This window comes from Saimiri boliviensis, chromosome 4 (genome assembly GCF_048565385.1).
Source record: "Saimiri boliviensis isolate mSaiBol1 chromosome 4, mSaiBol1.pri, whole genome shotgun sequence".
In the NCBI taxonomy this organism is placed as follows: domain Eukaryota; kingdom Metazoa; phylum Chordata; class Mammalia; order Primates; family Cebidae; genus Saimiri; species Saimiri boliviensis.
The window spans coordinates 97,610,348-97,638,184 of record NC_133452.1 but is presented as its reverse complement, the minus strand read 5'-3'; the positions used below and the strand labels follow the sequence as shown (position 1 = coordinate 97,638,184).

Sequence of the window (27,837 nt, the reverse complement as noted above, 5' to 3'; positions counted from 1 at the left end):
ATAGCTTTAAAGGGGAATAAATGCTTCGGCCGAACCAAGTCCTGAGTTCCCAGCGGAGGAGGGGACCTGATCCTTTAAGGTGGAATGAGGCGACGGTTCTTTAAAGGCAAAGTGGCCGAGTCGGCCGAGTATTGCCCAGCGGCACGGGCGGGGTGCCCGACTGTGCCTTTAAAGTCGGAGGGGCGGGAGGCGGAGCGGAGGCGGAGGGCGGAGGGAGTCGGCGCAAGATGGCGGCGGGAGGGGCCCAGGCTGCAGCTCTGGCCGCCGAGTGAGGGGCGGGGGGGGCCCGGGGGCGCGCGGCCCGGTAAGCGGGGACGCGCGAGGTTGGGGGGCGCCTTCCGGGTGGGAGAAGAGGCCGGGGTAGCGCTTGGGGCGGAGCGGGGGGGGCGGGGTCGGGTGTGGGCGGAGGTAGACAAGGGGCGGGGTCGAAAGGCCCGAAAGTGGGCGGGGCATGGGGCGAGCCTTTAAAGGGGCGGGGCTAGGTAGAAGCAGGGGCGAAAGGGGGCGTGGTCGGCGAGAGAGCTGGGGGGCATAGCCTGAGGGGAGATTGAGTAGGGTTGGTTTTCAGTAGAGGAGCTGCCCTGCCCCCTCCCAAAAAATGGGTACACGACGCCAAAAAGGTAGATTTTGGAATGTCAGGCTCTCAGGTAAATGGGAAATAGGGTATAATTCCGAAGGAAGGCACACCACTCCCTAAGAGCGCCTTATTTCTCTAACCTCCAAGGAAAGGGCTCAGGATTTGTCAGATACTTGTGTTTGCTAGCGCCGCCACTTACTGACTGTGTGACCTTGAATAATCTCTTAATCTTTCTGAGCCTTAGTTTCCTCCTCTGTTAAATGGGGTTGAGAGTAATACCTACCACACGGTTGTGGGGAATTACACAGATAAGTGTAAACGGGCTGTGTCGTTATGAGATGTTATCATTATTCTTTTCTCTTTTTTTTCCCAGAGACCCCCCCGGCCGCCCTCCTCCTTCCTTTGTTCCTGTGGCTGGGGGGGTATCCCCTCCCTCCACAACATGGAGCCATCTCCTTTGTCTCCCAGTGGGGCAGCACTCCCCCTGCCGCTGTCGCTGGCTCCACCCCCACTACCCCTGCCAGCAGCTGCAGTGGTACATGTGTCCTTCCCTGAGGTGACCAGTGCCCTCCTGGAGTCCCTCAATCAGCAGCGTCTTCAGGGCCAGCTCTGTGATGTGTCTATCCGAGTGCAGGGCCGGGAGTTCCGGGCTCATCGGGCTGTTCTGGCTGCCTCCTCCCCTTACTTCCATGATCAGGTCCTACTCAAGGGCATGACCTCCATCTCGCTGCCCAGTGTCATGGACCCAGGCGCCTTCGAGACTGTCCTGGCCTCCGCTTACACTGGCCGCCTTAGCATGGCTGCTGCTGACATTGTCAACTTCCTCACAGTGGGGTCTGTGCTCCAAATGTGGCACATTGTGGACAAATGCACTGAACTACTCCGAGAAGGCCGGGCCTCAGCTACCACCACCATCACTACTGCTGCAGCCACCTCTGTCACGGTCCCTGGTGCTGGGGTCCCATCCGGGAGTGGGGGCACTGTGGCCCCTTCTACCATGGGCTCTGTGCGCTCCCACGCCTCCAGCCGAGCCAGTGAGAATCAGTCTCCCAGCAGCAGCAACTACTTCAGCCCCAGGGAGTCCACTGATTTCTCATCTTCCTCCCAAGAGGCATTTGCAGCTTCTGCAGTGGGCAGTGGGGAGCGTCGAGGAGGTGGCCCTGTATTCCCAGCCCCTGTCGTTGGCAGTGGGGGCGCCACCTCTGGAAAGCTGCTGCTGGAGGCAGATGAGCTGTGTGATGACGGTGGGGATGGAAGGGGGGCAGTGGTCCCTGGGACTGGGCTCAGGAGACCCACCTACACACCCCCTAGCATCATGCCACAGAAACACTGGGTATACGTGAAGCGAGGTGGTAATTGCCCAGCACCAGCACCCCTGGTTCCCCAAGACCCAGATCTGGAGGAGGAAGAAGAGGAGGAAGACCTGGTGTTGACCTGTGAGGATGATGAAGACGAAGAGCTAGGGGGTAGCTCCAGGGTTCCACCTGGGGGAGGGCCTGAGGCTACCCTCAGCATAAGTGATGTCCGTACCCTGAGTGAGCCCCCAGACAAGGGGGAGGAGCAGGTCAACTTCTGTGAGTCCTCCAATGACTTTGGCCCCTATGAGGGTGGGGGTCCTGGAGCAGGTCTTGATGACTCAGGGGGGCCAACTCCCTCTTCCTATGCCCCCTCCCACCCTCCTCGACCGCTCCTTCCCTTGGACATGCAGGGCAACCAGATCCTGGTCTTCCCGTCGTCTTCATCCTCCTCACAGGCTCCTGGCCAACCACCAGGGAACCAAGCAGAACACGGGGCAGTGACCCTGGGGGGCACGTCGGTGGGGGGCCTGGACGTGCCGGGTAGCGCTGGTGGGGTCCCTGGAAGAACTGGCAGCGGGGACGGGAATAAGATCTTTCTGTGCCATTGTGGGAAGGCCTTCTCCCACAAGAGCATGCGGGACCGGCACGTGAACATGCACCTCAATCTGCGGCCCTTTGACTGCCCGGTGTGCAACAAAAAGTTCAAGATGAAGCACCATCTGACTGAGCACATGAAGACGCACACAGGTCTCAAGCCCTATGAGTGCGGTGTCTGCGCCAAGAAGTTCATGTGGCGGGACAGCTTCATGCGCCACCGAGGACACTGTGAGCGCCGGCACCGCCTGGGTGGCGGCGGGGCTGGACCTGGGCCTGGGACGCCCACGGGGCCATCCTTGCCGGCCAAGAGAGAATCCCCCGGAACCGGTGGGGGCAGCGGCGACGAGGCGAGTGCGGCCACGCCGCCGTCCAGCAGACGAGTGTGGTCCCCACCCAGCGTCCACAAGGTGGAGATGGGCTTCAGTGGAGGCGGAGGAGCAAACTGAAGGGGCAGCCTACTGGGGTGGGGGTAGCTTTCGGGGAAGAGGGAATAAGCACGATCCAAGGGCGCTTTGGCCCCCGGCGGGTCTCCCACCACAATTACTGTCTTCCTTTATCTCTATGGACTTGTATATATGCTGGAAGGGGAACCACAGTTGCACCATCGCCTGCCCATTCTACTCCTCAACCCCTCCCTCCCAAGGAATTTCTGGAACTAAGCCCTTCCTTTCCCTCTGATGGGTACACGGAAGCCCCGGCTCCACAGAGTAGGGTGCATATGGAGGGAGGGAGAGGGGGCGTGTTGAGCATCCTGCAGTCACAGGGTCAAGGGTCAGGTGGTTGTAGTCTGTGCCTGAAGTCTGTGTTTGTGTTGTCATGGGGACCAGGCCTTTGAGCCCCACCCTTGTCCTGAAACCTACCCCCTCTCAAGGATGTGCTCTTTATTTCTACCCTGTCTCCCCACCCACCCCACCTCCTGGGGAAATCCCCAACTCGGTTCTCTTGGAGGAGTGGGTGGAGACAAGGAGGGAGTAAGTAGTAGTACAAGGTTTTTATTTTTTTTAACAGTGATTAAAATATTTATTGGTCATTTACTTGGCTTCCCGACAACCCATGTGTTTGCTGGGGACGCGGCACAGGTGGGAGAAAACCGTAGTAATGGTTCTCGGGAAAGCGGATGCTGGAGGGCACACACAGGAGCGGCTGGGGGTGCTGGGTTTGGGGAGGGCTCAAACTCGTGGCTGCTGGGTGGTCCAGGAGGGCAAGGCTGGGGTGTCCTGACGAGAACTGAAGAGTCTCTTCCTGGATCCCTGCCTGGTCAGCAGGGAAACACCGGTCTCCCAGGCACCCACACCTAACCAGAGCGGGGATTTCCACCGCCTGTCGCCCTTTGGAGGAAAGTGAAAGTGAAAGGAGGAAGAGGAGGCTTCATGGCTGAGGAGATCGCAGCGCCATGAAGTCCCTGTCTCTGGTCCTCGCTATGGCTTTGGGTGAGCGAACCCCGCGACTCATCGCCCAAGAACTGGAGGGAGGTGGCCCCACTGGCGCGGACGCCAGAGTGGGAGTGGGCAGGTCACCAGACATCTAAGCCGCCCCTCGCTTGCGCCCCTATGTGCTAGGCCTGGCGACCGCCGTCTCGGCAGGACCGGCGGTGATCGAGTGTTGGCTCGTGGAGGATGCGAGCGGAAAGGGCCTGGCCAAGAGACCTGCTGCACTGCTGTTGCGCCAGGGGACTGGGGGACCGCCGCCCCGGCCGGACCTCGACCCTGAGCTCTACCTCAATGTGCACGGTGAGTCTTTAGGGACTCGCCGCACCCCCCCACCCCGTACGTCTGTCACCTCCACAGAAACCCCCTCCTCTTTACATCGGGCAGTGACCTCGAGGCCTCAGCTTCCCCCTCTATAAAGTGAGTCTCATTATGGGGTAGTCTGTACGTTTGAAGTGCGGCGAACCCTGCCCTTCCAGCCCCCTTCCCGCCCTTGACTCTACAGCGGCAACTTCCTTCTCTACACTCAGACCCCGCGGGCGCCCTCCAGGCTGCCTTCAGGCGGTACCCCCGGGGCGCGCCCGCGCCACACTGCGAGATGAGCCGCTTCGTCCCTCTCCCTGCCTCTGCGAACTGGGCCAGCCGCCTGACCCCGGAACAGAACTGCCCGCGGGCCCTGGATGGGGCTTGGCTGATGGTCAGCATGTCCAGCCCAGTCCTCAGCCTCTCCAGCCTTTTGCGACCACAACCAGCGCCTCAGCAGGAGCCTGTTCTCATCACCATGGCAACAGGTAGCTGGGGAGGGGAGGTGGAGAAGGATGGGTAGATTCTAAGGGTCCAGATCAGCTGGTGGACTCGCTTTATGGACTTGAGCGAGACATTTCGCCAATCGGGGTTCCGTTTCCTTTTTTAGTTAAGAGAGATGGTTTGGCTAGAATCAATCTGTACTGCTCCTTCTAGCCCTCGCCCAGTTAAAAAAAACAACAACAACAAAAATTGCGACTGGGAGGGGAGGAGGTGACTTTGTAGTGTTTCTAAGGGCGGGGCTTTGGAAAGGTGGGGTTTCTCTACACCAGACCTTGAGAGACGTGTCAGGTGATGCGAGGTGGGAGGAGTCCAGAAGCAGGAGCGTTTTTTCTCTGCTCCTCCCAGATCTGTATCTTGCTAGGCACCCTCTGCTTTGAGGTTCACTCCATTTCGAAAACCGTAGCCCCACCTGCGCCCACACCCGGCGCTGCGGCAATCTGCAAAGCAAAGGCTCTTGCACTCTAGCGCGTGGACCTTCCCTGACAGCCGCTTTTGGTGATGTGCTGCCCCTCTGTGGTCCGCAAACAAGTGGGCTCGAGTGGGCGGAGCGAGGCGGCGGGAGATCAGATGGTTCCTATTGTATTAAAGGGTGCATTGCAGTTTGAGGCCCAGGGGTCGGTTGCTTTGCTGGGCTGGGACGCGGGAGGGAGTGTGCAGATAATTCAAGAATAAGGAGGATCTGACCCTGCACCCTCCCTCCTCTCCACCCTCCTCACTGAGTATGACCCACAGAACCAGGGAGACAGACGCGAACCCCACACTGAAACCCTCACCTTTGCCTATACCTCCATTCTTAGTTTTAAGCCCGAAACCTGGCAGAAGCTGAGGAACACCACTCTTGTGTAGACAGGCGCTGTCTGGGGTCAGGGCTGAGGGGAAAAATATTTCCTAGGGCTACCAGCTTCACGGAGGTGATGATGAGAATGCTTTGCTTTCTGAGTTTGTTTTTCCAGCTGTAAAATGTAGGTACTATTTCCCAGCTGCCTTTCTTGTTGTGACTATCAAGAGAGGCACTGTGTTAATTTATTCATTGATTCAATAAATACTTATTAGCACCAAGAATGAGTTAGAACTCAGTAGTTCTCAGTACAGGCTGCAAATAAGAATCACGTTGGGCCTGGGTGCCATGGCTCACATCTGTAATCCCAGCACTTTGGGAGGCTGAGGCAGGTGGATTACCTGAGATCAGGAGTTTGAGACCAGCTTGGCCAACATGGTGAAACCCAATGGGTTTTTCTACTAAAAGTACAAAAAAAATTAGCCAGGCATAGTGGCGTGCGCATATAGTCTCAGCTTCTTGGGAAACTGAGGCAGGAGAATCACTTGAACCTGGGAGGTTGCAGTGAGCCAAGACTGCACCACTGCACTCCAGCCTGGGTGACTCTGTCTCGAAAATAAAAATAATAAAAAAGGCAGGAAGTTTCTAAAATACACTGAAACCTGAGTCAATCCATGTTGGGCTGGGCTGATTAAATCAGAATCTCTGGGACGGCCTTGGGTACTCTTCAGGGTCACAAAGACGATCTGATGTAGATTCTGCTCTCCAGGAGGTTCCAGGCAGCTTTGCCACAGATAGTCCTAATGTAAAGTAAAAAGTGAAGGACGTGCAGACAGGGAGCCCTGGAAGTACCCCGGTGGGTTAAATTGCCTGTATCTCACGGACAACTGGGGTGACAGCAAGTTGCTGTGCCATTTATTTATTTATTTTGGAGATAGAGTCTCACTCTGGCTGGAGTGCCATGGCACGATCTTGGCTCACTGCAACCTCCGCCTTCTGAGTTCAAGCAATTCTTCTGCCTCAGCCTCCCAAGTAGCTGGGATTACAGGCATTAACCACCATGCCTGGCTAATTTTTTGTAGAGACAGGGTTTCATGGCCGAGCTCAGTGGCTCACACCTGTAATTCCACCACTTTGGGAGACTGAGGCAGGCGTATCACGAGGTCAAGAGATTGAGACTATCCTGGCCAACACAGTGAAACCCCGTCTCTACTAAAAATACAAAAATTAGCTGGTCGTGGTGACGCAAGCCTGTAGTCCCAGCTACTTGGAGGCTGAGGCAGGAGAATCGCTTAAAAAAAAAAAACAACCCGGGAGGCAGAGGTTGCAGTGAGCCGGGATTGTGCCATTGCGTTCCAGCCTGACAACAGAGCAAGACTCCATCTCAAAAAAAAAAAAAAGAAAAAGAGAGATAAGGTTTCACTATATTGGCCAGGCTGGTCTAGAGCTTCTGACCTCATGATTCACCCACCTTGGCCTCCCAAAGTGCTGGGATTATAGGCGTGAGCCACTGTGCCCGGCCCTATTTATTTAGTTTTGAGACGGCATCTCCCTCTTGTCATCTGGGCTGAAGTGCAGTTGCAGTGGCACAAGCTTGGCTCACTGCAAACTCTACCTCCCAGGTTCAAGCAATTCTCTTGTCTCAGTCTTCAGAGTAGCTGGGATTACAGGCGCCTGCCACCACACCCGGCTGATTTTTGTATTTTTGGTAGAAACAGGGTTTTGCTACGTTGGCCAGGTTGGTCTCAAACTCCTGACCTCGGGTGATCCACCTGCCTCAGCCTCCTAAAGTGCTGGGATTACACGTGGGAGCCACCATACCCAGCAGACAAATATATTTTCTTATTTATTTATTTATTTGAGACAGGGTCTCACTCATGCCCAGGCTGGTATGCAGTGCAGGCCGGAGAGCAGTTATGTGATCTAAGCTTACTGCAACCTCCACCTCGATGGCTCAAATGATTTTCATGCCTCAGCCTCCTGAGTAGCTGGGACCACCAGCATGTGCCACCATGCCCAGCAAATTTTTGTAATTTTTTTTTGTAGAGATGGGATTTTGTCAGGTTGCCTAGGCTAGTCTTGAACTCAATTGATCCGCCCACCTTGGCCTCCCAAACTGCTGGGATTACAGGTGTGAGCTGCCTGGCCCCAAATATGTTTTCTAATTCTCACCATTCTTTGTTTTTTCTTTTTTTCGAGACAGAGTCTTGCTCTGTTGCCCAGGCTGGAGTGTAGTGGTGTGATCTTCGCTTACTGCAACCTCCGCTTCCCAGCTTCAAGCAATTCTCCTGCCTCAGCCTCCCAAGTAGCTGGGATTACAGGCATGCGCCACCACACCCAGCTAATTTTTTGCATTTTAAATAGAGACGAGGTTTCACTATGTTGGCCAGGCTGGTCTCAAACTCCTGACCTCAGGCAATCCACCTGCCTCAGACTCCCAAAGTTCTCGGATTACAGGAATGAGCCACTGCACCTGGCCTAATTTTTGTATTTTTAATAGAGACGGGGTTTTACCATGTTGGCCAGGCCGGTCTCGAACTCCTGACCTCAAGTGATCAGCCTCCCTTCGCCTTCCAAACTGCTGGGATTAAAGGGGTGAGCCCCTGTGATGCGCGGCCTGTGGATCTTTTTTTTTTTTTTTTTAAAGATGAAGTTTCACTCTTGTTGCCCAGGCTGAAGTACAATGGTGCGATCTCGGTTCACAGCAACCTCCGCCTCCCAGGTTCAAGTGATTCTCCTGCCTCAGCCTCCCAAGTAGCTGGGATTATAGGCATGCACCACCATGCCCGGCTACTTTTTTTTTTTTTTTTTTTTTGAGGTGGAGTCTCACTCTGTCGCCCAGGCTAGAGTGCAGTGGTGTGATCTCAGTTCACTTCAGTCTCCCCTCCCAGGTTCAGACGATTCTCCTGCCTCAGCCTCTCAAGTAGCTGGGACTACAGGTACCCACCACCAAGCCTGACTAATTTTTATATTTTTAGTAGAGACAGGGTTTCACCGTATTGGCCAGGCTGGTCTTGAACTCTTTTTTTTTTTTTTTTTTTTTTTTTTTGAGACGGAGTTTGCTCGTTACCCAGGCTGGAGTGCAATGGCGCGATCTCGGCTCACCGCAACCTCTGCCTCCTGGGTTCAGGCAATTCTCCTGCCTCAGCCTCCTAAGTAGCTGGGATTACAGGCACGCGCCACCACGCCCAGCTAGTTTTTTGTATTTTTAGTAGAGACGGGGTTTCACCATGTTGACCAGGATGGTCTCGATCTCTTGACCTCGTGATCCACCCGCCTCGGCCTCCCAAAGTGCTGGGATTACAGGCTTGAGCCACCGCGCCCAGCTGGTCTTGAACTCTTAACCTTGTGATCCACCCACCGCAGCATCACAAAGTGCTGGGATTATAGGTGTAAAGCCACTGTGCCCAGCCTAAATTTGTATTTTTAGTAGAGATGGGTTTCTCTATATTGGTCAGGCTGGTCTCAAACTCCTAACCTCAGGTGATCCGCTCACCTCAGCCTCCCAAAGTGCTGGGATTATAGGCCTGAGCTCCTGAGCCCAGCCTGTGGATCTTGTTTTTAACAATTCAGAAGCATGTTTCTGGATTGTGACAAATTAAGCGAAATTGCATACTTTGCTTTACTCTACTGAACAGTTCCATGAAGCTGAGAACAGTTTCACCTTATAGGCCTCAGAAGCTAGAATTTAAAAGAACATAAAGATAATTATAAAAAGAAAAAGATTACTTCTACCTGAAGGACCTAGACATTTCTGGGAAGAAACAGAGATGAAAGTGACCTTAAAGTACATGAAGCATTTAGATCAGGGGTGTCCAATTTTTGGCTTCCCAAAGCCACATTGGAAGAAGATTAATTTTCTTGAGCCACACATAAAATACATGAACACTACGATGGCTGATGAGCTTAAAAAAAAAAAAAAAAAAAAAAAAAAATCGTGAAGGCTGGGCGCCATGGCTCACGCCTGTAATCCTAGCACTTTGGGAGGCTGAGGCGGGTGGATCACGAGGTCGAGAGATAAGACCATCTTGGCCAAGATGGTGAGACTTCCATCTCAAAAAAAAAAAAAAAAAAAAAATCAAGAAAAATATAATGGCCGGGCACGGTGGCTCAAGCCTGTAATCCCAGCACTTTGGGAGGCCGAGGCGGGTGGATCACAAGGTCGAGAGATCGAGACCATCCTGGTCAACATGGTGAAACCCCGTCTCTACTAAAAATACAAAAAACTAGCTGGGCGTGGTGGCGCGTGCCTGTAATCCCAGCTACTCAGGAGGCTGAGACAGGAGAATTGCCTGAACCCAGGAGGTGGAGGTTGCGGTGAGCCAAGATCGCGCCATTGCACTCCAGCCTGGGTAACAAGAGCAAAACTCCGTCTCAAAAAAAAAAAAAGAAGAAAGAAAAATATAATGTTTTAAGAAAAATTATGAATTTGTGTTGGGCTGCATTCAAAGCCATCCTTGGTCGCATGTGGCCTGTGGGCTGGAGGTTCAACAAGCTTGATAGATGTTTGGGAGAAAATGGGAAAGACATTGTAAACTGAAGGGACCTCATGACCAAAGCAAAGAGATGCTCAGTGATGAGCACTTCTACTAGGCACACGAAAGGGGTTCTATGTGGCTGGTTGGTAGGATACAGGAGAAGTCTGGAAGGGTGGCCTAGGGGCTGAATGTGCAAATACCTTGAAAGCTGGGCTTTGTTCTCTAGATATGAGTGAGCCATCAAAAGTTTTTTTGAAGGGTGAGTCATTCTAAAAAGCCTTTTTTAAAAAAAATTATGTATTTATTTTTTGAGATGGAGTGTCGCTTGTTGCTCACACTAGAATGCAATGGAGCAACCTTGGCTCATTGCAACCTCCGCCTTCTGGGTTCAAGCAATTCTCCTGCCTCAGCCTTCTGAGTAGTTGGGATTACAGGCACCGCCACCAACCCCAACTAATATTTTTTTGTATTTTTAGTAGAGATGGGTTTCATCATGTTGGCTAGGCTGGTCTCGAACTCCTGACCTCAGGTAATTCACCCTCCTCAGCCTCCCAAACTGCTGGGATTACAGGCATGAGCCACTGCACCCGGAAAAGGCCTGTTATTTTACCTTTCTTTTTTTTTTTTTTTTAAGATAGGCAAGAATCAGATCATTGGACTAGTGAGGAAAATATAGGTTGATTTTCCCAAGTTAACCAGTGAATCCACGACAATGATGAAGGTAATGAAAATAGTAACAGCTAACATTTATTGAGCATTTTCTTTATGTCAGGCCCTGTTCTAGGCACTTTATACACATAATCTCACTTATTCCTCTCAACAACCATAAGCTATTATTATGGTTATTAATATTATTAATATTGAAAAATAATTTCAATATTATTCCTATATTGTAGACAAAGAAATATGAGACACAAACCAGTTAAATGATTTACCCAAGGACACCCAGTGTGTAAGAAGCAGGGCTAGAAATTGAACACAGGCCATGTAGCTTCAGCCTATGCCCTTTATCAGCAGATTTCCAAGGTATTTGGGAATTTTATTTTATTTTATTTTTTTGAGACAGAGTCTCACTCACCCAGCCTGGAGTGCAATGGCATGATTTCAGCTCATCGCAACCTCCACATCCCTGGTTCAAGTGATTCTTTTGCCTCAGCCTCCCAAGTAGCTGGGACTACAGGCGCACGCCACCATGCCCAGCTAATTTTTGTATTTTTAGTAGAGACCAAGTTTCACCATGTTGGCCAGGCTGGTCTTGAACTCCTGACCTCAGGTGATCCACCTGACTTGGCCTCCCAAAGTGCTGGGATTACAGGCGTGAGCCACCATTCCCTGCGTATTTGGGATATTTGAACAGGCAAGTGATGGGATCAGACTTGTAGTCACCTTGTTTGGCTACAGCGTGAAAGAGGAGTTGAAGGAGAGAGAGACTGAGAACAGAAAGCCCAGACAGGAGGGCTGTTGAATTGTCCAAATGTACGTTGATGAGAACCTGAATTGGAAGCAGATATGAGATGTTAGGTCCTGGTGGAGATAGCACATAGCATGTTATTTTTGACAATTTGCTTGTCTATCATTGGACTGTAGGTAATTTGAGGGCAGGGACTCCCTGTCTTGTTCACCACTCTGTCGTCTACCAGGACACCTTGAACATCTTCAGTGTTCAATAGTCGCTGAATGAAGAAATGAGTCTGAGTAACTTCAAGGGTGTGCTTTTAGTGTCTGGCAGGCTTGGTGATTATTCATCAAAGGCAGGGAAGATAGGCATTGGAGCAGGGTGGGGAATGTTGCAGAGATGCTGTTGACTTGGGGTATGCTAAGTTAGGTGTAACTACAGCAAACACGTGTGTAGACTTACTGTGTTCCAGTGTTCTAAGCGCCCTTCATATGTAGGTGTCTCTGTTATCTAAAATTGGGAACTGAATAGATTTGAGTAGCAAGAGGTATTAATGATTTAACCCTCACAATAACCTTATGAAGTAGGTACTATTATTATCATCATCTTTTAATTTTAGAAATCAGAAGGCTAGACCAGGCATGGTGGCTCATGCCTATAATCTCAGCACTTTGAGAGGCCGAGACAGGCAGATCACCTGAGGTCGGGAGTTCAAGAACAGCCTGCCCGACATGGAGAAACCCCATCTCTACTAAAAATAAAAAAAATTAGCTGAGTGTGGTGGCACATGCCTGTAATCCCAGCTACTTGGGAGGCTGAGGCAGGAGAATCGCTTGAACCTAGGAGGCAGAGGTTGCAGCCAGCCGAGATCACACCACTGCACTCCAGCCTGGGCAACAAGAGTGAAACTTTGTCTCCAAAAAAAAGCAGGATTAGGAAGCTGAGCCATGGCAAAATGAAGTGGCCCAAGGCCATATAATAAGCTGCAGAGGGGAAATGAACCAGGTCAGCCAGGCTCCAGGCGCTTAGCCACTGCACTGTACTGCTCCAGTAGAGCAGAGAGGTCTGTAATCAGGTCTAGACTAGAGCTAGAACCTTCTAGAGTCTGTAAATATTCTGTATAGCACCACAGGACTGACAGTCATGGCTCAATCCTTGTCTTCGTCAGTAATCAAGAAAGGCCTGCTTTCTCAAGGCTGGTGCTTGGAGACTAGAGTGGTTCAGGTTGTGTCACAAGTGCCTTCAGACTCTGCAGTCCCCAGAGCGTGAGTGGGCTATATGTTCAGAGCAGGCTTCAAAGGCCATACCCCCTTATTGCCCATACTCACCACCCCTAGACATCTCTGCCCACCCTCAGTCACACTAGGTCCCACCCAGTCCCAGAGCAAAAGGAGTTTGCAGGGAGGGCTAGGAGATGGTGAGTATCAGAAAAGGTGTCCTCTGAGGGGTGGGTAAACTGCAGTTTGGTCCTCCCCAATAACTGCATTTCTTTTTTTTCCTTCTTTCTCTCCCTCATCCCCGTCTTCCTCAGTGGTACTGACCGTCCTCACCCACACCCCTGCCCCTCGAGTAAGACTGGGACAAGATGCTATGCTGGACTTGAGCTTTGCCTACATGCCCCCCACCTCTGAGGCTGCCTCATCTCTAGCTCCGGGTCCCCCTCCCTTTGGGCTAGAGTGGCGACGCCAGCACCTGGGTAAGGGACATCTGCTCCTGGCTGCAACTCCTGGGCTGGATGGGCAGATGCCAGCAGCCCAAGAAGGGGCAGTGGCATTTGCTGCTTGGGATGATGATGAGCCATGGGGCCCATGGACCGGAAATGGAACCTTCTGGCTGCCTAGAGTTCAACCCTTTCAGGAGGGCACCTATCTGGCCACTGTACACCTGCCATACCTGCAAGGACAGGTCACCCTGGAGCTTGCTGTGTACAGTGAGTAGGGGGACGGAGTCTCCAGGGGTAGAGGGTGGGCACTGGATTGTGGGTACTGTGATGGGGGCAGGATGATAGAGAAGAGGGTGCCTGGGTGAGTGAGTAGAGATAGAAAGGGGTTCCTGGGAGTCAGAGGGATAATGGGAGGCTAGAAGGTTCCTGGGAATTTGAGGGGCTTTGGCATGGGTATTCCTGTGATGCACCAATGGAGAGACAGTGAGTTCCCCATCATAGAAGAAACCCAACCTTCTTTAGCTCTGAGGAAACCAGAAGGCAAACTGAGTGTCTTTTAGGGAGGACAGTATGGACTAATTTCCCCATGCTCATTTCCTTCTCTTTTCTCAGAACCCCCGAAAGTGTCCCTGATGCCAGCACCTCTTGCATGGGCCGCCCCCGGGGAGGCACCCCCAGAGTTGGTCTGCCTTGTGTCCCACTTCTACCCTTCTGGGGGCCTGGAGGTGGAGTGGGAGCTCCGGGGTGGGCCAGGGGGCCGCTCTCAGAAGGCCGAGGGGCAGAGGTGGCTGTCAGGCCTGCGCCACCATTCTGATGGCTCTGTCAGCCTCTCTGGGCACTTGCAACCACCCCCAGTCACCACTGAGCAGCATGGGGCACGATATACCTGTCGAATCCACCATTCCAGCCTGCCTACCTCGGGGCGCAGTGCTGAGGTCACCTTGGAGGTAGCAGGTAAGAGCTGGGAGCTCTGGGAGCCTGAGCCAGCACCTGGGAAGACAGGAGCTCACTCTCACCCCTTCTGCTTGCCAGGTCTCTCAGGACCCTCCCTTGAGGACAGCGTAGGCCTTTTCCTGTCTGCCTTTTTTCTGCTTGGGCTCATCAAGGCGCTGTGCTGGGCTGGTGAGTGTGAGCCCCACCCTGACCATGACCTGAGGCTGGTGAACTTTCCCCACCTACTCCAAGGAGCCTGACACCCATCCCTCCACCTTCCCCCTGTACCACTCTACCATCCAATCCCTTCTCAATTTTTTCCCACAGCTGTCTACCTGTCCACCTGCAAGGATGCAAAGGAGAAGGTACAGTGCTCCACCTCTCTGTGTCTTTCCCTTGTCATTTTATCTCCTTGTCCTATCTCAAAACCCATGGAGGGAGGCTGCTGGTGCTGTAGGCGAAACCCAGGCTTGGAATTCACACTGATCTGGGTTAAAACCTGGCACTAGGTTGGGCGTGGTGGCTCACACCTATAATCCAAGCACTCTGGAGGCCAAGGTGGGCAGATCACCTGAGGTCAGGAGATCAAGACCAGCCTGACCAACATGGTGCAACCCCGTCTTAAAAAAAAAAAAACAACAAAAAAACCCCTGGCACTATATCCTAACTGTAGGACTCTTTGAGCATGCTATTTAATCTCTATCTGTTTCCTGGGGTGTAGGGATTTAAAAAAATTACGTAGGCAGTGCTGTCCATTAGAAAGATAATGCAAGCCACATATGTAAATTTAAATAATCTAGTAGTCACATTAAAAAAATAAGCAGAAACAGGTAAAATTAACTTAATAATATACCTTATTTAATAATTCTCCTCCCTTATCTGAAATACTTAGAAAAAGAAGTGTTTTTGGATGTTGGATTTTTTTTCAGACTTTGGAATATTTGCATATATATATATAATGAGATATCTTCTGAATCAGACCCAAATCTAAACACACAATTCATTTATGTTTCCTATATGCCTTATACACATAGTCTGAAGTTTTTGTTTGTTTGTTTGTTTGAGACAGTCTTGCCGTGTAGCTAGGCTGGAGCGCAGTGGTGCGATCTCAGCTCACTGCAACCGCCACCTCCTGGGTTCAAGTGATTCTTGTGCCTCAGCCTCTCAAGTAGCTGGGATTACAGGCATGTGGCACCACACTCAGCTAATTTTTGTATTTTTTGTAGAGACAGGGTTTCACCATGTTGGCCAGGCTGGTCTCAAACTCCTGGCCTCAAATGATCCACTTTGGGAGGCTTCTGCCTCCCAAAGTGCTAGGATTATAGGCATGAGCACTGTGCCCAATCTTTATACAATTTTTTTTTTTTTTTTTGAGACAGAGTCTTACTGTGTCGCCAGGCACCAGGCTGGAGTGCAGTGGCACGATCTTGGCTCACTGCAACGTCCGCCTCTTGGGTTCAAGCGATTCTCCTGCCTCAGCCTCCTGAGTAGCTGGGACTACAGGTGCATGCCACCACGTCCAACTAATTTTTGTATTTTTTTTAAGTAGAGACAGGGTTTCACCATGTTGGCCAGGATGGTCTCGATCTCTTGACCTCGTGATCCACCCGCCTGGACCTCCCAGAGTGCTGGGATTATAGGCGTGAGCCACCGCGCCCAGCCTATAATTTTTATTTTTTCAGACTGCTGGAGTGCAATGGGTGATCTCGGCTCACTGCAACCTCTACCTCCTTCAAGCAATTCTTCTGCCTTGGCATCCGAAGTGGTTGCGGCATCCAGCAAGACGCCCGGCTAATTTTTCGTATTTTTAGTAGAGACAGAGTTTTGCCATGTTGATCAGGCTGGTCTCGAACTCCTGACCTTAGGTGATCCACCTGCCTCCGCCTTCCAAAGTATTGGGATTACAGGCGTGAGCCACCGCACCCAGCCACAACATTTCTTTTTTATTTTTTAACACAATGTAAACCAAACACAATATTTTTAATAATATATGTGACCCACCACATGAGGGCAGGTGTGGAATTTTCCACTTGTGGCATCATGTTGGCACTAAAAAATTTTCAGGTTTTGGACCATTTCGGATTTTAGATTTTTGGATTGGCGGTGCTCAACCTGTACATCCAAAATATTCTTTGGACATGTAAACAATATAAGAAATTACAGGCCAGGCACAGTGGCTCACGCCTGTAATCCCAACAATTTGGGAGGCCAAGGCAGGTCTCAGGATCACCTGAGGTTGGGAGTTCAAGACTAGCCTGACCAACATGGAGAAACCCCATCTCTACTAAAAATACAAAATTAGCTGGGCATGGTGGTACATGTGTATAATCCCAGCTACTCAAGAGGCTGAGGCAGGAGAATTGCTTGAACCTGGGAGGCGTAGGTTGTGGTGAGCCCAGATCTTAGCACCACACTCCAGCCTGGGCAACAAGAGTGAAACTCTGTCTCCAGAAAAAAAAAAAAAAAGTCTTGACCAGTCATGTTGGTTCATGCCTCTAATACCAGCACTTCAGGAGGCTGAGGTGGGTGGATCACTTGAGGTCAGGAGTTCGAGACTATGTGCATCTCAACTGCCTTCTAATATCCTGAATTCCTCACCACCTTCTTCTCTTCCAGAAAGCAGAGTGAGGGCACTCACCACCATCCTGTGGAAGCCACCATCAACTCTGGCCCAAGCTTCTGCAGTAGCTCCCCAAAATAATACCCATCATCTGCTCCTATTCCCTCCAATCTTCCTCCACTGAGTGACTAGAATGCTTTTTTTTTTTAAACTGTGCAAGGGAGAAATTTTTTTTTTTTTTTTTTGAGATGGAGTCTTGAGTTGCCCAGGCTAGAGTGCAGTGGAGCAATCTCCGCTCACCACAACCTCCACCTCCTGGGTTCAAGCGATTCTCCTGCCTCTTAAGTAGCTGGGATTACAGGCACACGTCATACCACCAGCTGATTTTTGGATTTTTAGTAGAGATGGGGTTTTGCCATGTTGGCCAGGCTGGTCTTGGACTCCTGACCTCAGGTGATCTACCCCTCTGGGCCTTCAAAGTGGTGGAATTACAGGCATGAGCCACCGCACCCGGCCCGGGAAATGCTTTTTTGAAAAACACAAACCTTATGGCATTCACCTTCTTGGAGCTCTAGGGCAGTGGTTCTTAAGATTTTTTTTTCTCTCAGTACCTCTTAAAAATCATCAAGGGAGGCTGGGTGCGGTGGCTCACGCCTGTAATCCTAGCAATTTGGGAGGCCGAGATGGGTGGATCACCTGAGGTCAGGAGTTCAAGACCAGCCTGGCCATCATGGTGAAACCCCATCTTAAAAAAAAAAAAATCTTAATCTCGCATACCCCCTGACATAGTCTCAGCGACCTGTAAGGCCGAGGCTACACTTGGAGAACCGGTGCTCTAGGGCCAAATCCATTCTTCTTGCCCTGGCTTACAAGTCCCCCGCGCTGGCGCTAATGCCTAATTCTCCAGCCCTAGACGGTGCTCCCCAGCCCTCCTCTCGATGCTCATCACACAGTGAATTACTCCTTTCCTCCAATGAAGCAAACGCCTCCCGCCCACCTCCAGGTCCCAGCCCTCTGTTCCCGCTGCCTGGTCCACCCTTGCCCTCGCCGAGTCGCAGACCAGGTCAGCCTCGTCATTCCCCGCAGGCTGCCGCGCATCCCACCTGTGCGGCTCACCACAGTTGTATTTAAGTGATCGTGTGAGTCGTCGTTAAATGCCTGTCTCCCCGTGGACCGTGCGCTCCTCGAGGACAGGGACCCGCCTATCTGTCCACCGCTGTAAGCCCCGCGCCGGGGCTAACGCCCACTGGAAGGCGCTCATCAGATAGCTGCTGGACGTTGACGAAGGAAGCGGCGGCGCAGCTTAGGGACCTCCGAGTCAGGGCGGTCGGCCAGACCGACGGGGTAACGGGTTTAATCGTGTGGGAATAAAATTATGTCCCCTTGCTTTCAACCGGGTCTCTCATTCCAACCCCTTTCCAACCTGAATAAATCTTCCAATCACTTCTGGTCACTTCCAGAGTGACCCTGAATCCCTCAGAGAACGCCCCGTCGACAGTTTGGCGGCGGGGGCTACTACTGGCGCATGAGATGTCCGCAAGCAGTAGGGACTCCATCGGCGGGGCGACACCTAGCCAGCCGAGATCCCAGCCCCAGCGCCGGAAGCTCCAGAGCACAGAATCTGGAACCGGAAGTGGCTACTTCCTGCCCCGCCTCCTGACGCGGGGGCGGGAACCGAGGGCCTTTCGGAAAACCCGGCCGGGATTTCGCTCCGCTACATTCGTGGGTTGGGTGGGGAGCGTAACCCCGCGGGGTGGAGTGACCCGCTCTTTCTCCGCCTGAAAAGCTTCCCGCGGGAGTTTTAGTCGTGTTCTTATTGGGGAAGGGAATGTCAAATTCTGCTCCAGCCTTCCCCCGCGGGCTGGAGACAGGAATCTTTATTGCAGTTCAGTGCGGGGCGACGTGGTCTCCAGAATCGCGGAGTGCGGAGGTGGAGGACAGTGGAGCTAGGAACTTGGGCTCCTGGGTTCTGGCCCCTGAGCGTCCAGCGCTCCCCTAGTCCGCGGCCCTGGCTCCTGTCCTCACTTCCTTCCCCTTTTGGCTCCTGCTCTCGGAGCGGGCGGACGCGGCGGGGAGCGGAAAGGGCGGGAGGCCTAGGAGCCCGGCGGGGGGGTTTCAAGGGGTACGGAAAAGCCGGGGAGGGGACTCGGTCCGGGTCCGGAGACGGACGGCAACAGCGGCCCAGGACCCACGCTGCCCCCACCCCTCCCGAGCAGGTCAGAGCCTGAGCACCCTGTGACCCTGCGCGCCCCCGTACTCGTGACCCCGTTCTCCCCCAACTGCACCTAAAGGCCCCCCATTCCACCCCATTGTTGCCCCCTTCCCCCAGCTTTCCTGCAGAACTCCCTTCCAGTCTTCTTGACACCCACCCGCGTCCCTTCCCTGCCCCGCTCACCCGCGCCCTCCTGACTCTCCACCCCCACCCCACCCCGTCTCTCCCCAGGCGCCCCCATGGCCCGACCCCGCTGATTCCTTCACTCGGCCATGCTCCCGCGGCCCCTGCGGCTGCTTTTGGACACGAGCCCCCCCGGGGGAGTCGTACTGAGCAGCTTCCGAAGCCGGGACCCGGAAGAGGGTGGGGGCCCGGGTGGCCGGGTCGTGGGCGGGGGGCAGGAGGAAGAGGAGGAGGAAGAAGAAGAAGAGGTGAGACGCAGGTGGTGGGAGGTAGGGGGCGTATGTATTTCTGAAGTCTCCACCTTTCTCTTGTCTCTGGGTCCCTACATCTCCTCCTCCTCCTAGTCTCAGTTATTCTCGCGCCTCCCTGGGTGTCGGTCCGTTTCCCTGCGGCGGGGAGTCCTGGCGTCTCTGTGGTTCTCTGTCAGTGTGACTCAGGACCTGCTGGCAGGAACCTGCCCTGTTCCTGCCTGGAACTTCTGGCTGGCTGTTCCTTCGGGTCTCTGGCCCTCTCTGCCTCTGCCTGAGTGTGCCTGCCTCTCTGAGCATAGTTGTGTCTTGGTCCCTCTCTCCCTCCTTGTTTTTGTTTGGCGGGGAGGGGTTTGTTTCCACAGTAACCAGCTCCTCTGACTCTGGGATAGGGGAGGGAACCCTCAGATTTCATGACCCCTCCTCCCCTCCCTCCCCCATTTACCCCCCCACCCCCAACGCCGGGAAGTTGCCAGTTCCAGAACAGAATGGTCACTTGTTTTCATTAGGGATTAATGGTGGTGGCCAGGAGCAGGATTTAGGGTCTCAGGAGGGGCCACAATTTGGATTTGGGGCCCCGAGGCCCTAAACTCCTAGGTCCAGATACTAGGTGAGGGCAGGGTGACTGGCAGGGCTGGTTTTTCGGGATCGGTCGGGGGAGGGGCTGGAGCCACGTGATTCTCTGAGTCTACCCCCCCCCCCCAATCATCCCACTTCCCCTTTTCCTTCCTGTACTAGGATTGGAGCTGCTACCTTCGAGGGTCCCTTAGGGCTGAGATAGTGGAGGCGCTACCCGAGGGACCAGGGTGAAAGGGGGCCTGAGAAGGACTAATTCTCTAGGCTGGTCTAGTCCTTGGTGGGGAGGGGCGGGGCATGCGGCAGTGCCTGGACTGAGGTTTCAGCTACTCCAGGTCGCTGCCTCTGGCTGCCCACTCCTGCCCTTTGTACTCTGCTTCTCTGTCTTTTGTGGGTTCAGCTCTGGGGGGAAGGGGCTTTGGGGGTCTCCAGGATCAGGATTCCTGTACTCCATCCACCCCTCCACTGCAGCCCCTTCGACTCCACCAAGCCCTGAGGCGGCTGGGGTGGGGCTGCCTGGGCCCCAGTGGGGGAGACCTGGGGTCACCAGTCCCCCCCACCCTTCCTCGCACTCGCTGGTACTATCCCCTGCCACCACAGGTGAGGGGTACAGAGGGAGGAGCAGGGCCTGTGGTGAGGGCTGAGGGCAGTGGGGGGTGGCGTGGAACTGTCTGACTTCCCCTTCCTTGCTCCTCCAGGCCCCTGTGTCTGTCTGGGATGAGGAGGAGGATGGTGCCGTGTTTACCGTCACAAGCCGCCAGTATCGGCCTCTTGATCCCTTGGTGAGATCATGACCTTAGCTTCTTATCTCTGACCCTTCACTCCCGCTTTCCTTTCCTCTGGCTGACTTTCTGGCCAGAGTGCTAGGTTGGAGTTCTGGAGTTCTGGACTCTGCCGTGTGACATAGGCCAAGATTTTTGCCCTCTCTGAATATCAGCAAAATAAGTCTGGAACATCTCCTAGGTCTGGGATTGTCCTCAGAAATCTAGGGGACTGGGAGAAAGGGTTGGTGATCATCTCTCCGTGTCTTCCAGGTCCCTATGCCTCCCCCGCGTTCTTCCCGACGGCTCCGAGCTGGCACTCTGGAGGCCCTGGTCAGACACCTACTGGATAGCCGGACATCAGGGACTGACGTGACCTTCATGTCAGCCTTCCTGGCCACCCACCGGGCCTTCACCTCCACGCCTGCCCTGCTAGGGCTTATGGCTGACAGGTCAGAGTCATAAGGGACCCAGGGTCGTGGAATGTCTGTCTGGATTTCCTAAAACTCCAACATCCCACCACAATAGGCAAGGCCACTGGGGATTTGGGAAAAATAGACAGATAAATTCTCTTCTCCCCATCAGGCTGGAAGCCCTTGAATCTCATCCTGCCGATGAACTAGAGAGGACAACAGAGTGAGTGACCTCTGCTTCTTAACCTCACAGTCCCCTCTCTCCAGGCTGCAGCTTTACCTCTCACCTTTAGCTGATTCCCCTTCTCCCAGGGTAGCCATCTCTGTACTGTCAACTTGGCTGGCCTCTCACCCTGAGGATTTTGGCTCTGAGGCCAAGGGTCAGCTTGACCGGCTTGAGAGCTTCTTACTTCAGACAGGGTATGCAGCAGGGAAGGGTGTTGGGGGGGGCAGCGCTGACCTCATCCGCAACCTCCGGTCCCGGGTGGACCCCCAGGCCCCCGACCTTCCTAAGTCCCTGGCCCTCCCCGGCGATCCCCCTGCTGACCCCACGGATGTCCTGGTGTTCCTCGCTGACCACTTGGCCGAACAGCTGACCCTGCTAGATGCGGTGAGACCCTGACCTCTGACCCCTGTAACCCCTGACCCCCTACTAACCTCTCCTTGACTCCAGATCCTTTCCTTGCTTCCACCCCTTCCTGATCCAGCTCCTAACCTCTTTCACCTTCCATTTTGACTTTCCCCTTTTCCCTTTGGTTGTCACCCTTCAAACCCTATGCCCCTCTAGTTCCTTGGCCACCTGAGATCCTCAGATCCCTGGTATTGGAAGGCTGACCTCACTTGACTATGAATTTTAACCTCTCACTTCTACCCTGCAGGAGCTGTTTCTCAATTTGATCCCCTCTCAGTGCCTGGGAGGCCTGTGGGGTCACAGAGACCGGCCAGGACATTCTCACCTCTGCCCATCTGTCCGAGCTACTATCACACAGTTCAACAAGGTGGCAGGGGCAGTGGTTAGTTCTGTCCTGGGGGCCACCTCCACCGGAGAGGGGCCTGGGGAGGTGACCATACGGCCACTCCGTCCCCCGCAGAGGGCCCGGCTCCTGGAGAAGTGGATCCGTGTGGCAGAGGTGAGAGACAGGATTGCCCCATGGTTGGCTGAGGTGGCACGGAGAGGGCTCCATGGCCTTAGCTCTCCTCTTTGATCCCCACAGGAGTGCCGGCTGCTCCGAAACTTCTCTTCAGTATATGCTGTGGTGTCGGCCCTGCAGTCCAGCCCCATCCACAGGCTTCGGGCAGCCTGGGGGGAAGCAACCAGGTGGGGAGACTGAGGCACTGAATTGGGGTGGGGGTTCCTCAGAGGGCAGGGAAGAGGGGGTGACAGAGCCAGGCCTGTCCTTAGGGCCATTCTTCTCCCTTCCCCAGGGACAGCCTCCGAGTCTTTTCCAGCCTCTGTCAGATTTTCTCTGAGAAGGATAATTATTCCCAGAGCCGGGAGCTGCTCGCGCAGGTGAGAGCCTAGTTTCTGGCATTCCCACCTCTCCCTGCTCCCTACTGCTCCCCATGTCTCTTTACTTTGTCACTGCCAGGAGGTGAAGCTGCAGTCTCCTCTGGAGCAACACTCCAAAAAGGCCCCGAGGTCTGGCTCTCGGGGTGGGGTGAGTGACTAGTGGGCTGGTGGGCTTGGGGGTGGTGATTGTGAAGGAGTGAGGAGTGTGTTTGCGGGGAGCAGCCCGAAGTTGGGAAAGGGAGACACAGAGATGAGGAGAATGAAATCTGTTTTCTGAGGCAGTGGAGAGGGCAAGTGTGGAGGGATGGAGGGCCCTCACATCAATGGCAGGCATGTCTGATCCTGACCCCTTACCTCAGGGTGTAGTCCCATACCTTGGCACCTTCCTGAAGGACCTTGTGATGCTGGATGCAGCCTCCAAGGATGAGCTGGAGGTCAGTGGTGTGTGTGTGTCACTGCAAAGTGCCACTGGTTTACCAGACAGCTGTGTGTTGTGCGTGTGTGTGTGTGTGTCACTGCGAAGATGTAACAAGTGGGCTGCAGGGTCACACAGACCCCCCCCTTGCAAGGGGCTCTCAACAGTTGAGTGTGGGACTCTGGAGTCAAAGCCAGATCTGTTACTGTGCCAAGTTGCCTTGGTGATCTGTAAATGGGAAACTAGAAATAGCATCTACATCAATCTGTTATTATGGGGGTTAAATGAATTTGTATCTGTCAAATGCTCAGAACATGCCTGAAACGTAAGCACATCTAGGTTTTGCAATGGGCTCCTGCTGTATTGCTCGAGTTTGTCAAGCAAACAAATACGGAGACTTTGGGCAAGTTCCTCATTCTCTCTGGATAAGGAATCCTATCCAGTGGGATCCTATCCAGTCTTCTCATCTGCAAAGCAGACTTGTTGTCTACCTGAGATATTCAATTTAAAGGGTCAAGGGTTGTGACTGAATGTGGCTGTGTGTTTAAGAGGGGATATATTCTCTCAGTGGTCTGGAAGGTAGGGTTATAATTTCACCCTATCCCCATTTTCCTTACAGAACGGATACATCAATTTTGACAAGCGGAGGAAGGTGAGCGGAGTGCCTGGGCTGGATGCTGGACTTCCTTATCCCTGTCCCAAGAAGGGGAGGGGGGAAAAGTCAGGGTTCCCTGAGTTTTGGCTCCTGCAGTTTGAGGGCTCCTTCCCAGGAGTTTGCAGTCCTTTCTGAGTTGCGACGGCTCCAGAATGAATGTCGTGGCTATAACCTCCAACCTGACCATGATATCCAACGGTGGCTGCAGGGGCTCCGGCCACTTACAGAGGCTCAGAGGTGACTGGTGGCTGAGGTTGGGACTCCAGGGCTCTGGACATGTGTGGGGGATTGGTGTCATGTCCTGAGCTCTGCCTGTTGCCCCCCAATCCAGCCATCGTGTGTCCTGTGAGGTGGAGCCACCTGGTTCCAGTGACCCTCCTGCCCCACGGGTGCTTCGGCCAACGCTGGTCATCTCGCAGTGGACAGAGTGAGAGATTCACTGGCTGGGGGGCGGTTTCTCGGGACTTCCACTCTTCTTCTGATCCTCCCAATCTCGTGCCACTGCAGGGTTCTGGGCTCTGTTGGAGTCCCTACCCCGCTTGTGTCCTGTGACCGGTCCAGTATAGGGGGAGACGAAGTGCCTGCAACTCCTGCTCCCCTGCTGACTCGGCTGGCCCAGGTGAGCTCTGCTCCTGACCTCTGACGTTGACGCTGACCCTCACTCTGTAAATGTTTCTTCTTTAACCTCCCTGCCTTCATGCCAGTCCCCTCATGTTGTTTGTTCCTAGCACATGAAGTGGCCATCTGTCTCGTCACTAGACTCTGCCCTGGAAAGCAGTCCATCCCTGCACAGTTCAGCTGACCCCAGCCACCTCTCCCCGCCAGCCTCCTCCCCTAGGCCTTCTCGAGGTCACCGCCGCTCAGCCTCCTGTGGCTCCCCGCTGAGTGGGGGTGCAGAAGGGGCCTCTGGGGGAACTGGATATGGGGGAGGGGGATCTGGGCCAGGGGCCTCTGATTGCCGAATCATCCGAGTCCAGATGGAGCTGGGGGAAGATGGCAGTGTCTATAAGAGCATTTTGGTGAGGGAGCCTTGGGATGGAGTTGGGGTGAAGGATGGTGTCTTGTTGGACTGTAAATGTTGTTGGAGGTTTGGGCAGCCAAATGGAATTGAATGTAGTTTTAATTTTGACCTTTGGTTTTGGCAGTTACATTTTTTATCTTCTAAACTCCAGTCTTCAGTACAAGCTGAAATTTGTTTTATTTTGATGGCAATTTTGCATTAGTTGCTGCACCTTAAACTTTTGGTGGTCATATTAAGATGTCAGAATCAACAGCAGTTTCCCCACAGGGAAGCAGCCATTTCACTGGGTACCATGTCGGCTGGCTTACAGGGTATAGGAAGCCACCATATTGAGTTTCCCTATTCATTTTAAAGCCTTGGACACAGTAACCTTTTGTGGTTGGGTCCAGTGGCTAAGGGTAGAGGATGGGAAATCATGGCTGATTGATTGTTCTTTTGGTCTCCTGTCCTGCCAGGTGACAAGCCAGGACAAGGCTCCAAGTGTCGTCAGTCGTGTCCTTAAGAAAAACAATCGTGACTCTGCAGTGGCTTCAGAGTATGAGCTGGTACAGCTGCTACCAGGGGAGCGAGGTCAGAGGCCATGAGGCAAAGGCACTGGGAGAGTGGGCTGCTTCCACATCTGGGTGGCTGTGGGGGGGAAACGACTGTGTGTGTGCTTGATATCCACCCTCCGAACCTACAGAGCTGACTATCCCAGCCTCGGCTAATGTATTCTATGCCATGGATGGAGCTTCACACGATTTCCTCCTGCGGCAGCGGCGACGGTCCTCTACTGCTACACCTGGCGTCACCAGCGGCCCATCTGCCTCAGGGACTCCTCCAAGTGAGGGAGGAGGGGGCTCCTTTCCCAGAATCAAAGCTACAGGGAGGAAGATTGCACGGGCGCTGTTCTGAGGAGGAAGCCTCATTGGCTTACAGAAGTCATGGTGTTCATACCAGATGTGGGTAGCCATCCTGAATGGTGGCTGTCGTTTCACAATGAGACAGAAATTCAGAAAGGTGGCCAGCCACCCTGGGGCAGTGAAGTGCCACTGGTTTACCAGACAGCTGAGAAATCCAGCCCTGTGGGAACTGGTAATCTTATAACCAACTTGGATACCTGTGTATAGCTTCCCACCTTCCACCAGCGCAGCACACAGGTAGTGTTGGAAAAAGGGATCAGTTTCTGATTCTTGGCCGTATCCTAACATGTGAAGGGCCAAGCAAAGGCCTCGAGGCTCTGAGCCCCAGGGCAGATGGGGATGGCAAAAAGTAGGTACTCACAGGAGTTCCTCTTCCCACTCTGGGGTTTCTATCACTGTGACAACACTAAGATAATAAACCAAAACACTACGTGAATTCTATTCCCCTGTCCTTGCAGTGTGTATGAACTGGCTGCTATGAGTGGGGTGGGGAACTGGCTGAAGGTAGATGCCATTGAGCAGGAAGGGGCAGTGTTTTCTATCCCCAAGAACGGAGCAAAAAGTGAGGTACTTGGTGAACAGTTTCCTCAGAACAATGCTGCAAATGTGTATAAAACAATTTTAGGACAAAGGAATGGCAGAACAACCTTATGGGCAACATATAAACTTGGGAGGACTTACAAACCGTATAACATTACATGCCAGGATTTTAAGTCCGTTTAAGCTACATTCAAGCAAACTCTAGGAAGACAAGAGGCTGAAAAGTACTAATAGAGATGTCAAGACTGCTGGCAAGGAGGATAACCACATTTCTTGGGGCCTCATGTTAGAGAACTGTATTCTTCAATTAAACTTGACATTCCTCTCACAATATGACATGTTGTAAATGCCCTTCTAAAAGAATCATGCCAACCAAGATGAGGGAGAGTTAAAAGAAGGTTTGAGGACATTTGGGATTTCACTTTCAAGAAAGAACACCGTGCCACAGATTTCAAATGCAAGAGTTTGGACTTGAGGGAGTACTATAGGTGGTGTGTGTTAAGGTGGAAGGGGCTGTGGGGATATGCCTGATCAGGAAACAAAGGCAGGTGTTTTTACATTTTATTAGCTACCGTATAGATCCTAGAGCTGCCTCATTCCCTCCCCTCCCCTTCCCCCACCATGGGGTCAGGCCTTGCCAGGAGCCCCTGCCTTTGCTGCCTGGGCCCGCTGGAACTCCTGCTGCAGCTGAGCAAGGGTCTCTCTCTGTTGCTCTGACTGCCGCTCAAGATCCCGGAGCTGGGATTCGTATCGCTTACTGAGGAAAGACAAGCAGAAAAGGAGAAATTAGTGGGACTTACTATGGAGGGTGCTAAACTCAAGAAAGATTTCCATCTCTTTCTTGAGATCTAGAGAAGGGCGCAGAAGGGGTGTTGGAAAGGGTCTGGAGGAACTGGAGGACTAGGGGCGACTATGGAGAGCTGTTCTGCAATGGTTCCTCAACACCTCTACTCCAGTGGTTCGGTTAGACTCACATTTCAGCTGTGATATAGTCCAGCCTCTTCCCCACTGTGGCCCGAGCCTCTCCCAGCTCCTGTTTGACCAGCACCGGACCCAGAAGTTTAAAGACCACGTTGGACCCGTCCAATAGGGCCAGTTCCTGATGGAGGGATGGGACATATGTGATCAGAACCATGGCCAGTACAGGCCCCTCCTCGCCCCACAAGTCCCAGTCCCTCACCTCTTTCACGATATTATTTTCTGTTAGTTGTGCTTCAAGTTTCTGCCTCCCCGACATGGATTTACTCAAGTCTGGGGATGAGAGGAAAGGCAAGATTAGAAACATCAAATGTGCCACCTATCCCCACAATCCTAGTCAGGAAACGGATCTGAGGAAGTAGGCAAAGATGGGGGCAGCCGGTGAGTGAATAGGGACGAGTACTGATGCGGGAAAGTCTCCGCACGCGAAGGCCCAAATGGGGCAACAGACCTTATCTTGGTATGGTTTTGGGTTGAGTGCATCGGGCGAGGCCACGCTGACCCTGCTCCCTTACCCTTCTGTAGCTGTTGATATTTCTCCACTTCTCCTTGCAGCTTCTTTTGAATCAGCTCCGCCATGGCGGGGATGAAAGCTTAAGGGGAGCGAGAGAAGGGCGCTGGATCTTACTCTCTGGAAGGTACCTGAGCTCCCCTTTCTGATCTGGCCTGCGGAAATGATGGCACTCTTGAGAGGTAGCCCTGAGGGGGACCGCAAACTCCCCACGTCCCGGATATCGACTCCACCCTGTTCCCAGGAGATGACGAGCGAAACGCGAAACCCGGAGCCCCTCAACTGAAATCCTAACCTACTCACGTTCTCCCTTTAGTAGTAATAAACCCGGAAGTAAATAAAGAATGCTGGGAAAAGACTGTGCCGGAAGTTTCTTTCTGACCCTTGATGAGAAGTGT

The 27,837-nt window shown here is 53.1% G+C and overlaps 4 protein-coding genes across 10 annotated transcripts; 3 read left to right on the top strand and 1 right to left on the bottom strand.

The window, feature by feature from the left end:
• The first annotated feature begins 213 nt into the window (after nt 1-213).
• ZBTB22 (zinc finger and BTB domain containing 22) lies at nt 214-3,843 on the top strand. Of its 3 annotated transcripts, none has more exons than XR_005578578.2 (3): nt 214-304; nt 951-3,443; nt 3,738-3,843. XR_005578578.2 is itself a non-coding variant. In XM_039466466.1 (2 exons), the coding sequence occupies exon 2, from the start codon at nt 1,020-1,022 to the stop codon at nt 2,916-2,918; it is 1,899 nt and encodes a 632-aa protein (XP_039322400.1). In that variant the 5' UTR covers nt 214-304; nt 951-1,019; the 3' UTR covers nt 2,919-3,506. The 3 variants fall into 3 exon arrangements, 1 of the variants encoding a protein (XP_039322400.1); XR_005578577.2 differs by having other exon boundaries at nt 3,735-3,843; XM_039466466.1 differs by lacking the exon at nt 3,738-3,843 and having other exon boundaries at nt 951-3,506.
• Nucleotides 3,649-17,907, top strand: TAPBP (TAP binding protein). 2 transcript variants are annotated; one of them, XM_003923139.4, is made up of 8 exons: nt 3,649-3,902; nt 4,032-4,202; nt 4,430-4,690; nt 12,890-13,288; nt 13,634-13,975; nt 14,054-14,143; nt 14,282-14,319; nt 16,571-16,689. In XM_003923139.4, the coding sequence occupies exons 1-8, from the start codon at nt 3,866-3,868 to the stop codon at nt 16,580-16,582; spliced, it is 1,350 nt and encodes a 449-aa protein (XP_003923188.1). In that variant the 5' UTR covers nt 3,649-3,865; the 3' UTR covers nt 16,583-16,689. The 2 variants fall into 2 exon arrangements, with proteins under 2 accessions (XP_003923188.1, XP_074254011.1); XM_074397910.1 differs by lacking the exon at nt 14,282-14,319 and having other exon boundaries at nt 3,813-3,902; nt 16,571-17,907.
• A 102-nt stretch (nt 17,908-18,009) lies between these two features.
• RGL2 (ral guanine nucleotide dissociation stimulator like 2) lies at nt 18,010-25,851 on the top strand. Of its 3 annotated transcripts, XM_010334019.2 has the most exons (18): nt 18,010-18,730; nt 18,958-19,157; nt 20,432-20,515; nt 20,768-20,946; nt 21,080-21,130; nt 21,220-21,517; nt 21,786-22,037; nt 22,122-22,225; nt 22,333-22,417; nt 22,497-22,565; nt 22,777-22,851; nt 23,452-23,484; nt 23,603-23,724; nt 23,819-23,914; nt 23,995-24,106; nt 24,216-24,506; nt 24,964-25,078; nt 25,191-25,851. In XM_010334019.2, exons 2-18 carry the CDS (start codon nt 18,999-19,001, stop codon nt 25,400-25,402), a joined length of 2,337 nt encoding a protein of 778 aa, XP_010332321.1. In that variant the 5' UTR covers nt 18,010-18,730; nt 18,958-18,998; the 3' UTR covers nt 25,403-25,851. The 3 variants fall into 3 exon arrangements, with proteins under 3 accessions (XP_010332321.1, XP_003923186.1, XP_074254008.1); XM_003923137.3 differs by lacking the exon at nt 18,958-19,157; XM_074397907.1 differs by lacking the exon at nt 24,216-24,506.
• A 646-nt stretch (nt 25,852-26,497) lies between these two features.
• PFDN6 (prefoldin subunit 6) lies at nt 26,498-27,806 on the bottom strand. Of its 2 annotated transcripts, none has more exons than XM_010334016.3 (5): nt 27,743-27,806; nt 27,444-27,594; nt 27,131-27,201; nt 26,925-27,049; nt 26,498-26,707 (listed from the first exon to the last, which is right to left on the bottom strand). In XM_010334016.3, the coding sequence occupies exons 2-5, from the start codon at nt 27,505-27,507 to the stop codon at nt 26,578-26,580; spliced, it is 390 nt and encodes a 129-aa protein (XP_010332318.1). In that variant the 5' UTR covers nt 27,508-27,594; nt 27,743-27,806; the 3' UTR covers nt 26,498-26,577. The 2 variants fall into 2 exon arrangements, with proteins under 2 accessions (XP_010332318.1, XP_010332317.1); XM_010334015.2 differs by having other exon boundaries at nt 27,735-27,763.
• Nucleotides 27,807-27,837: the final 31 nt, after the last annotated feature.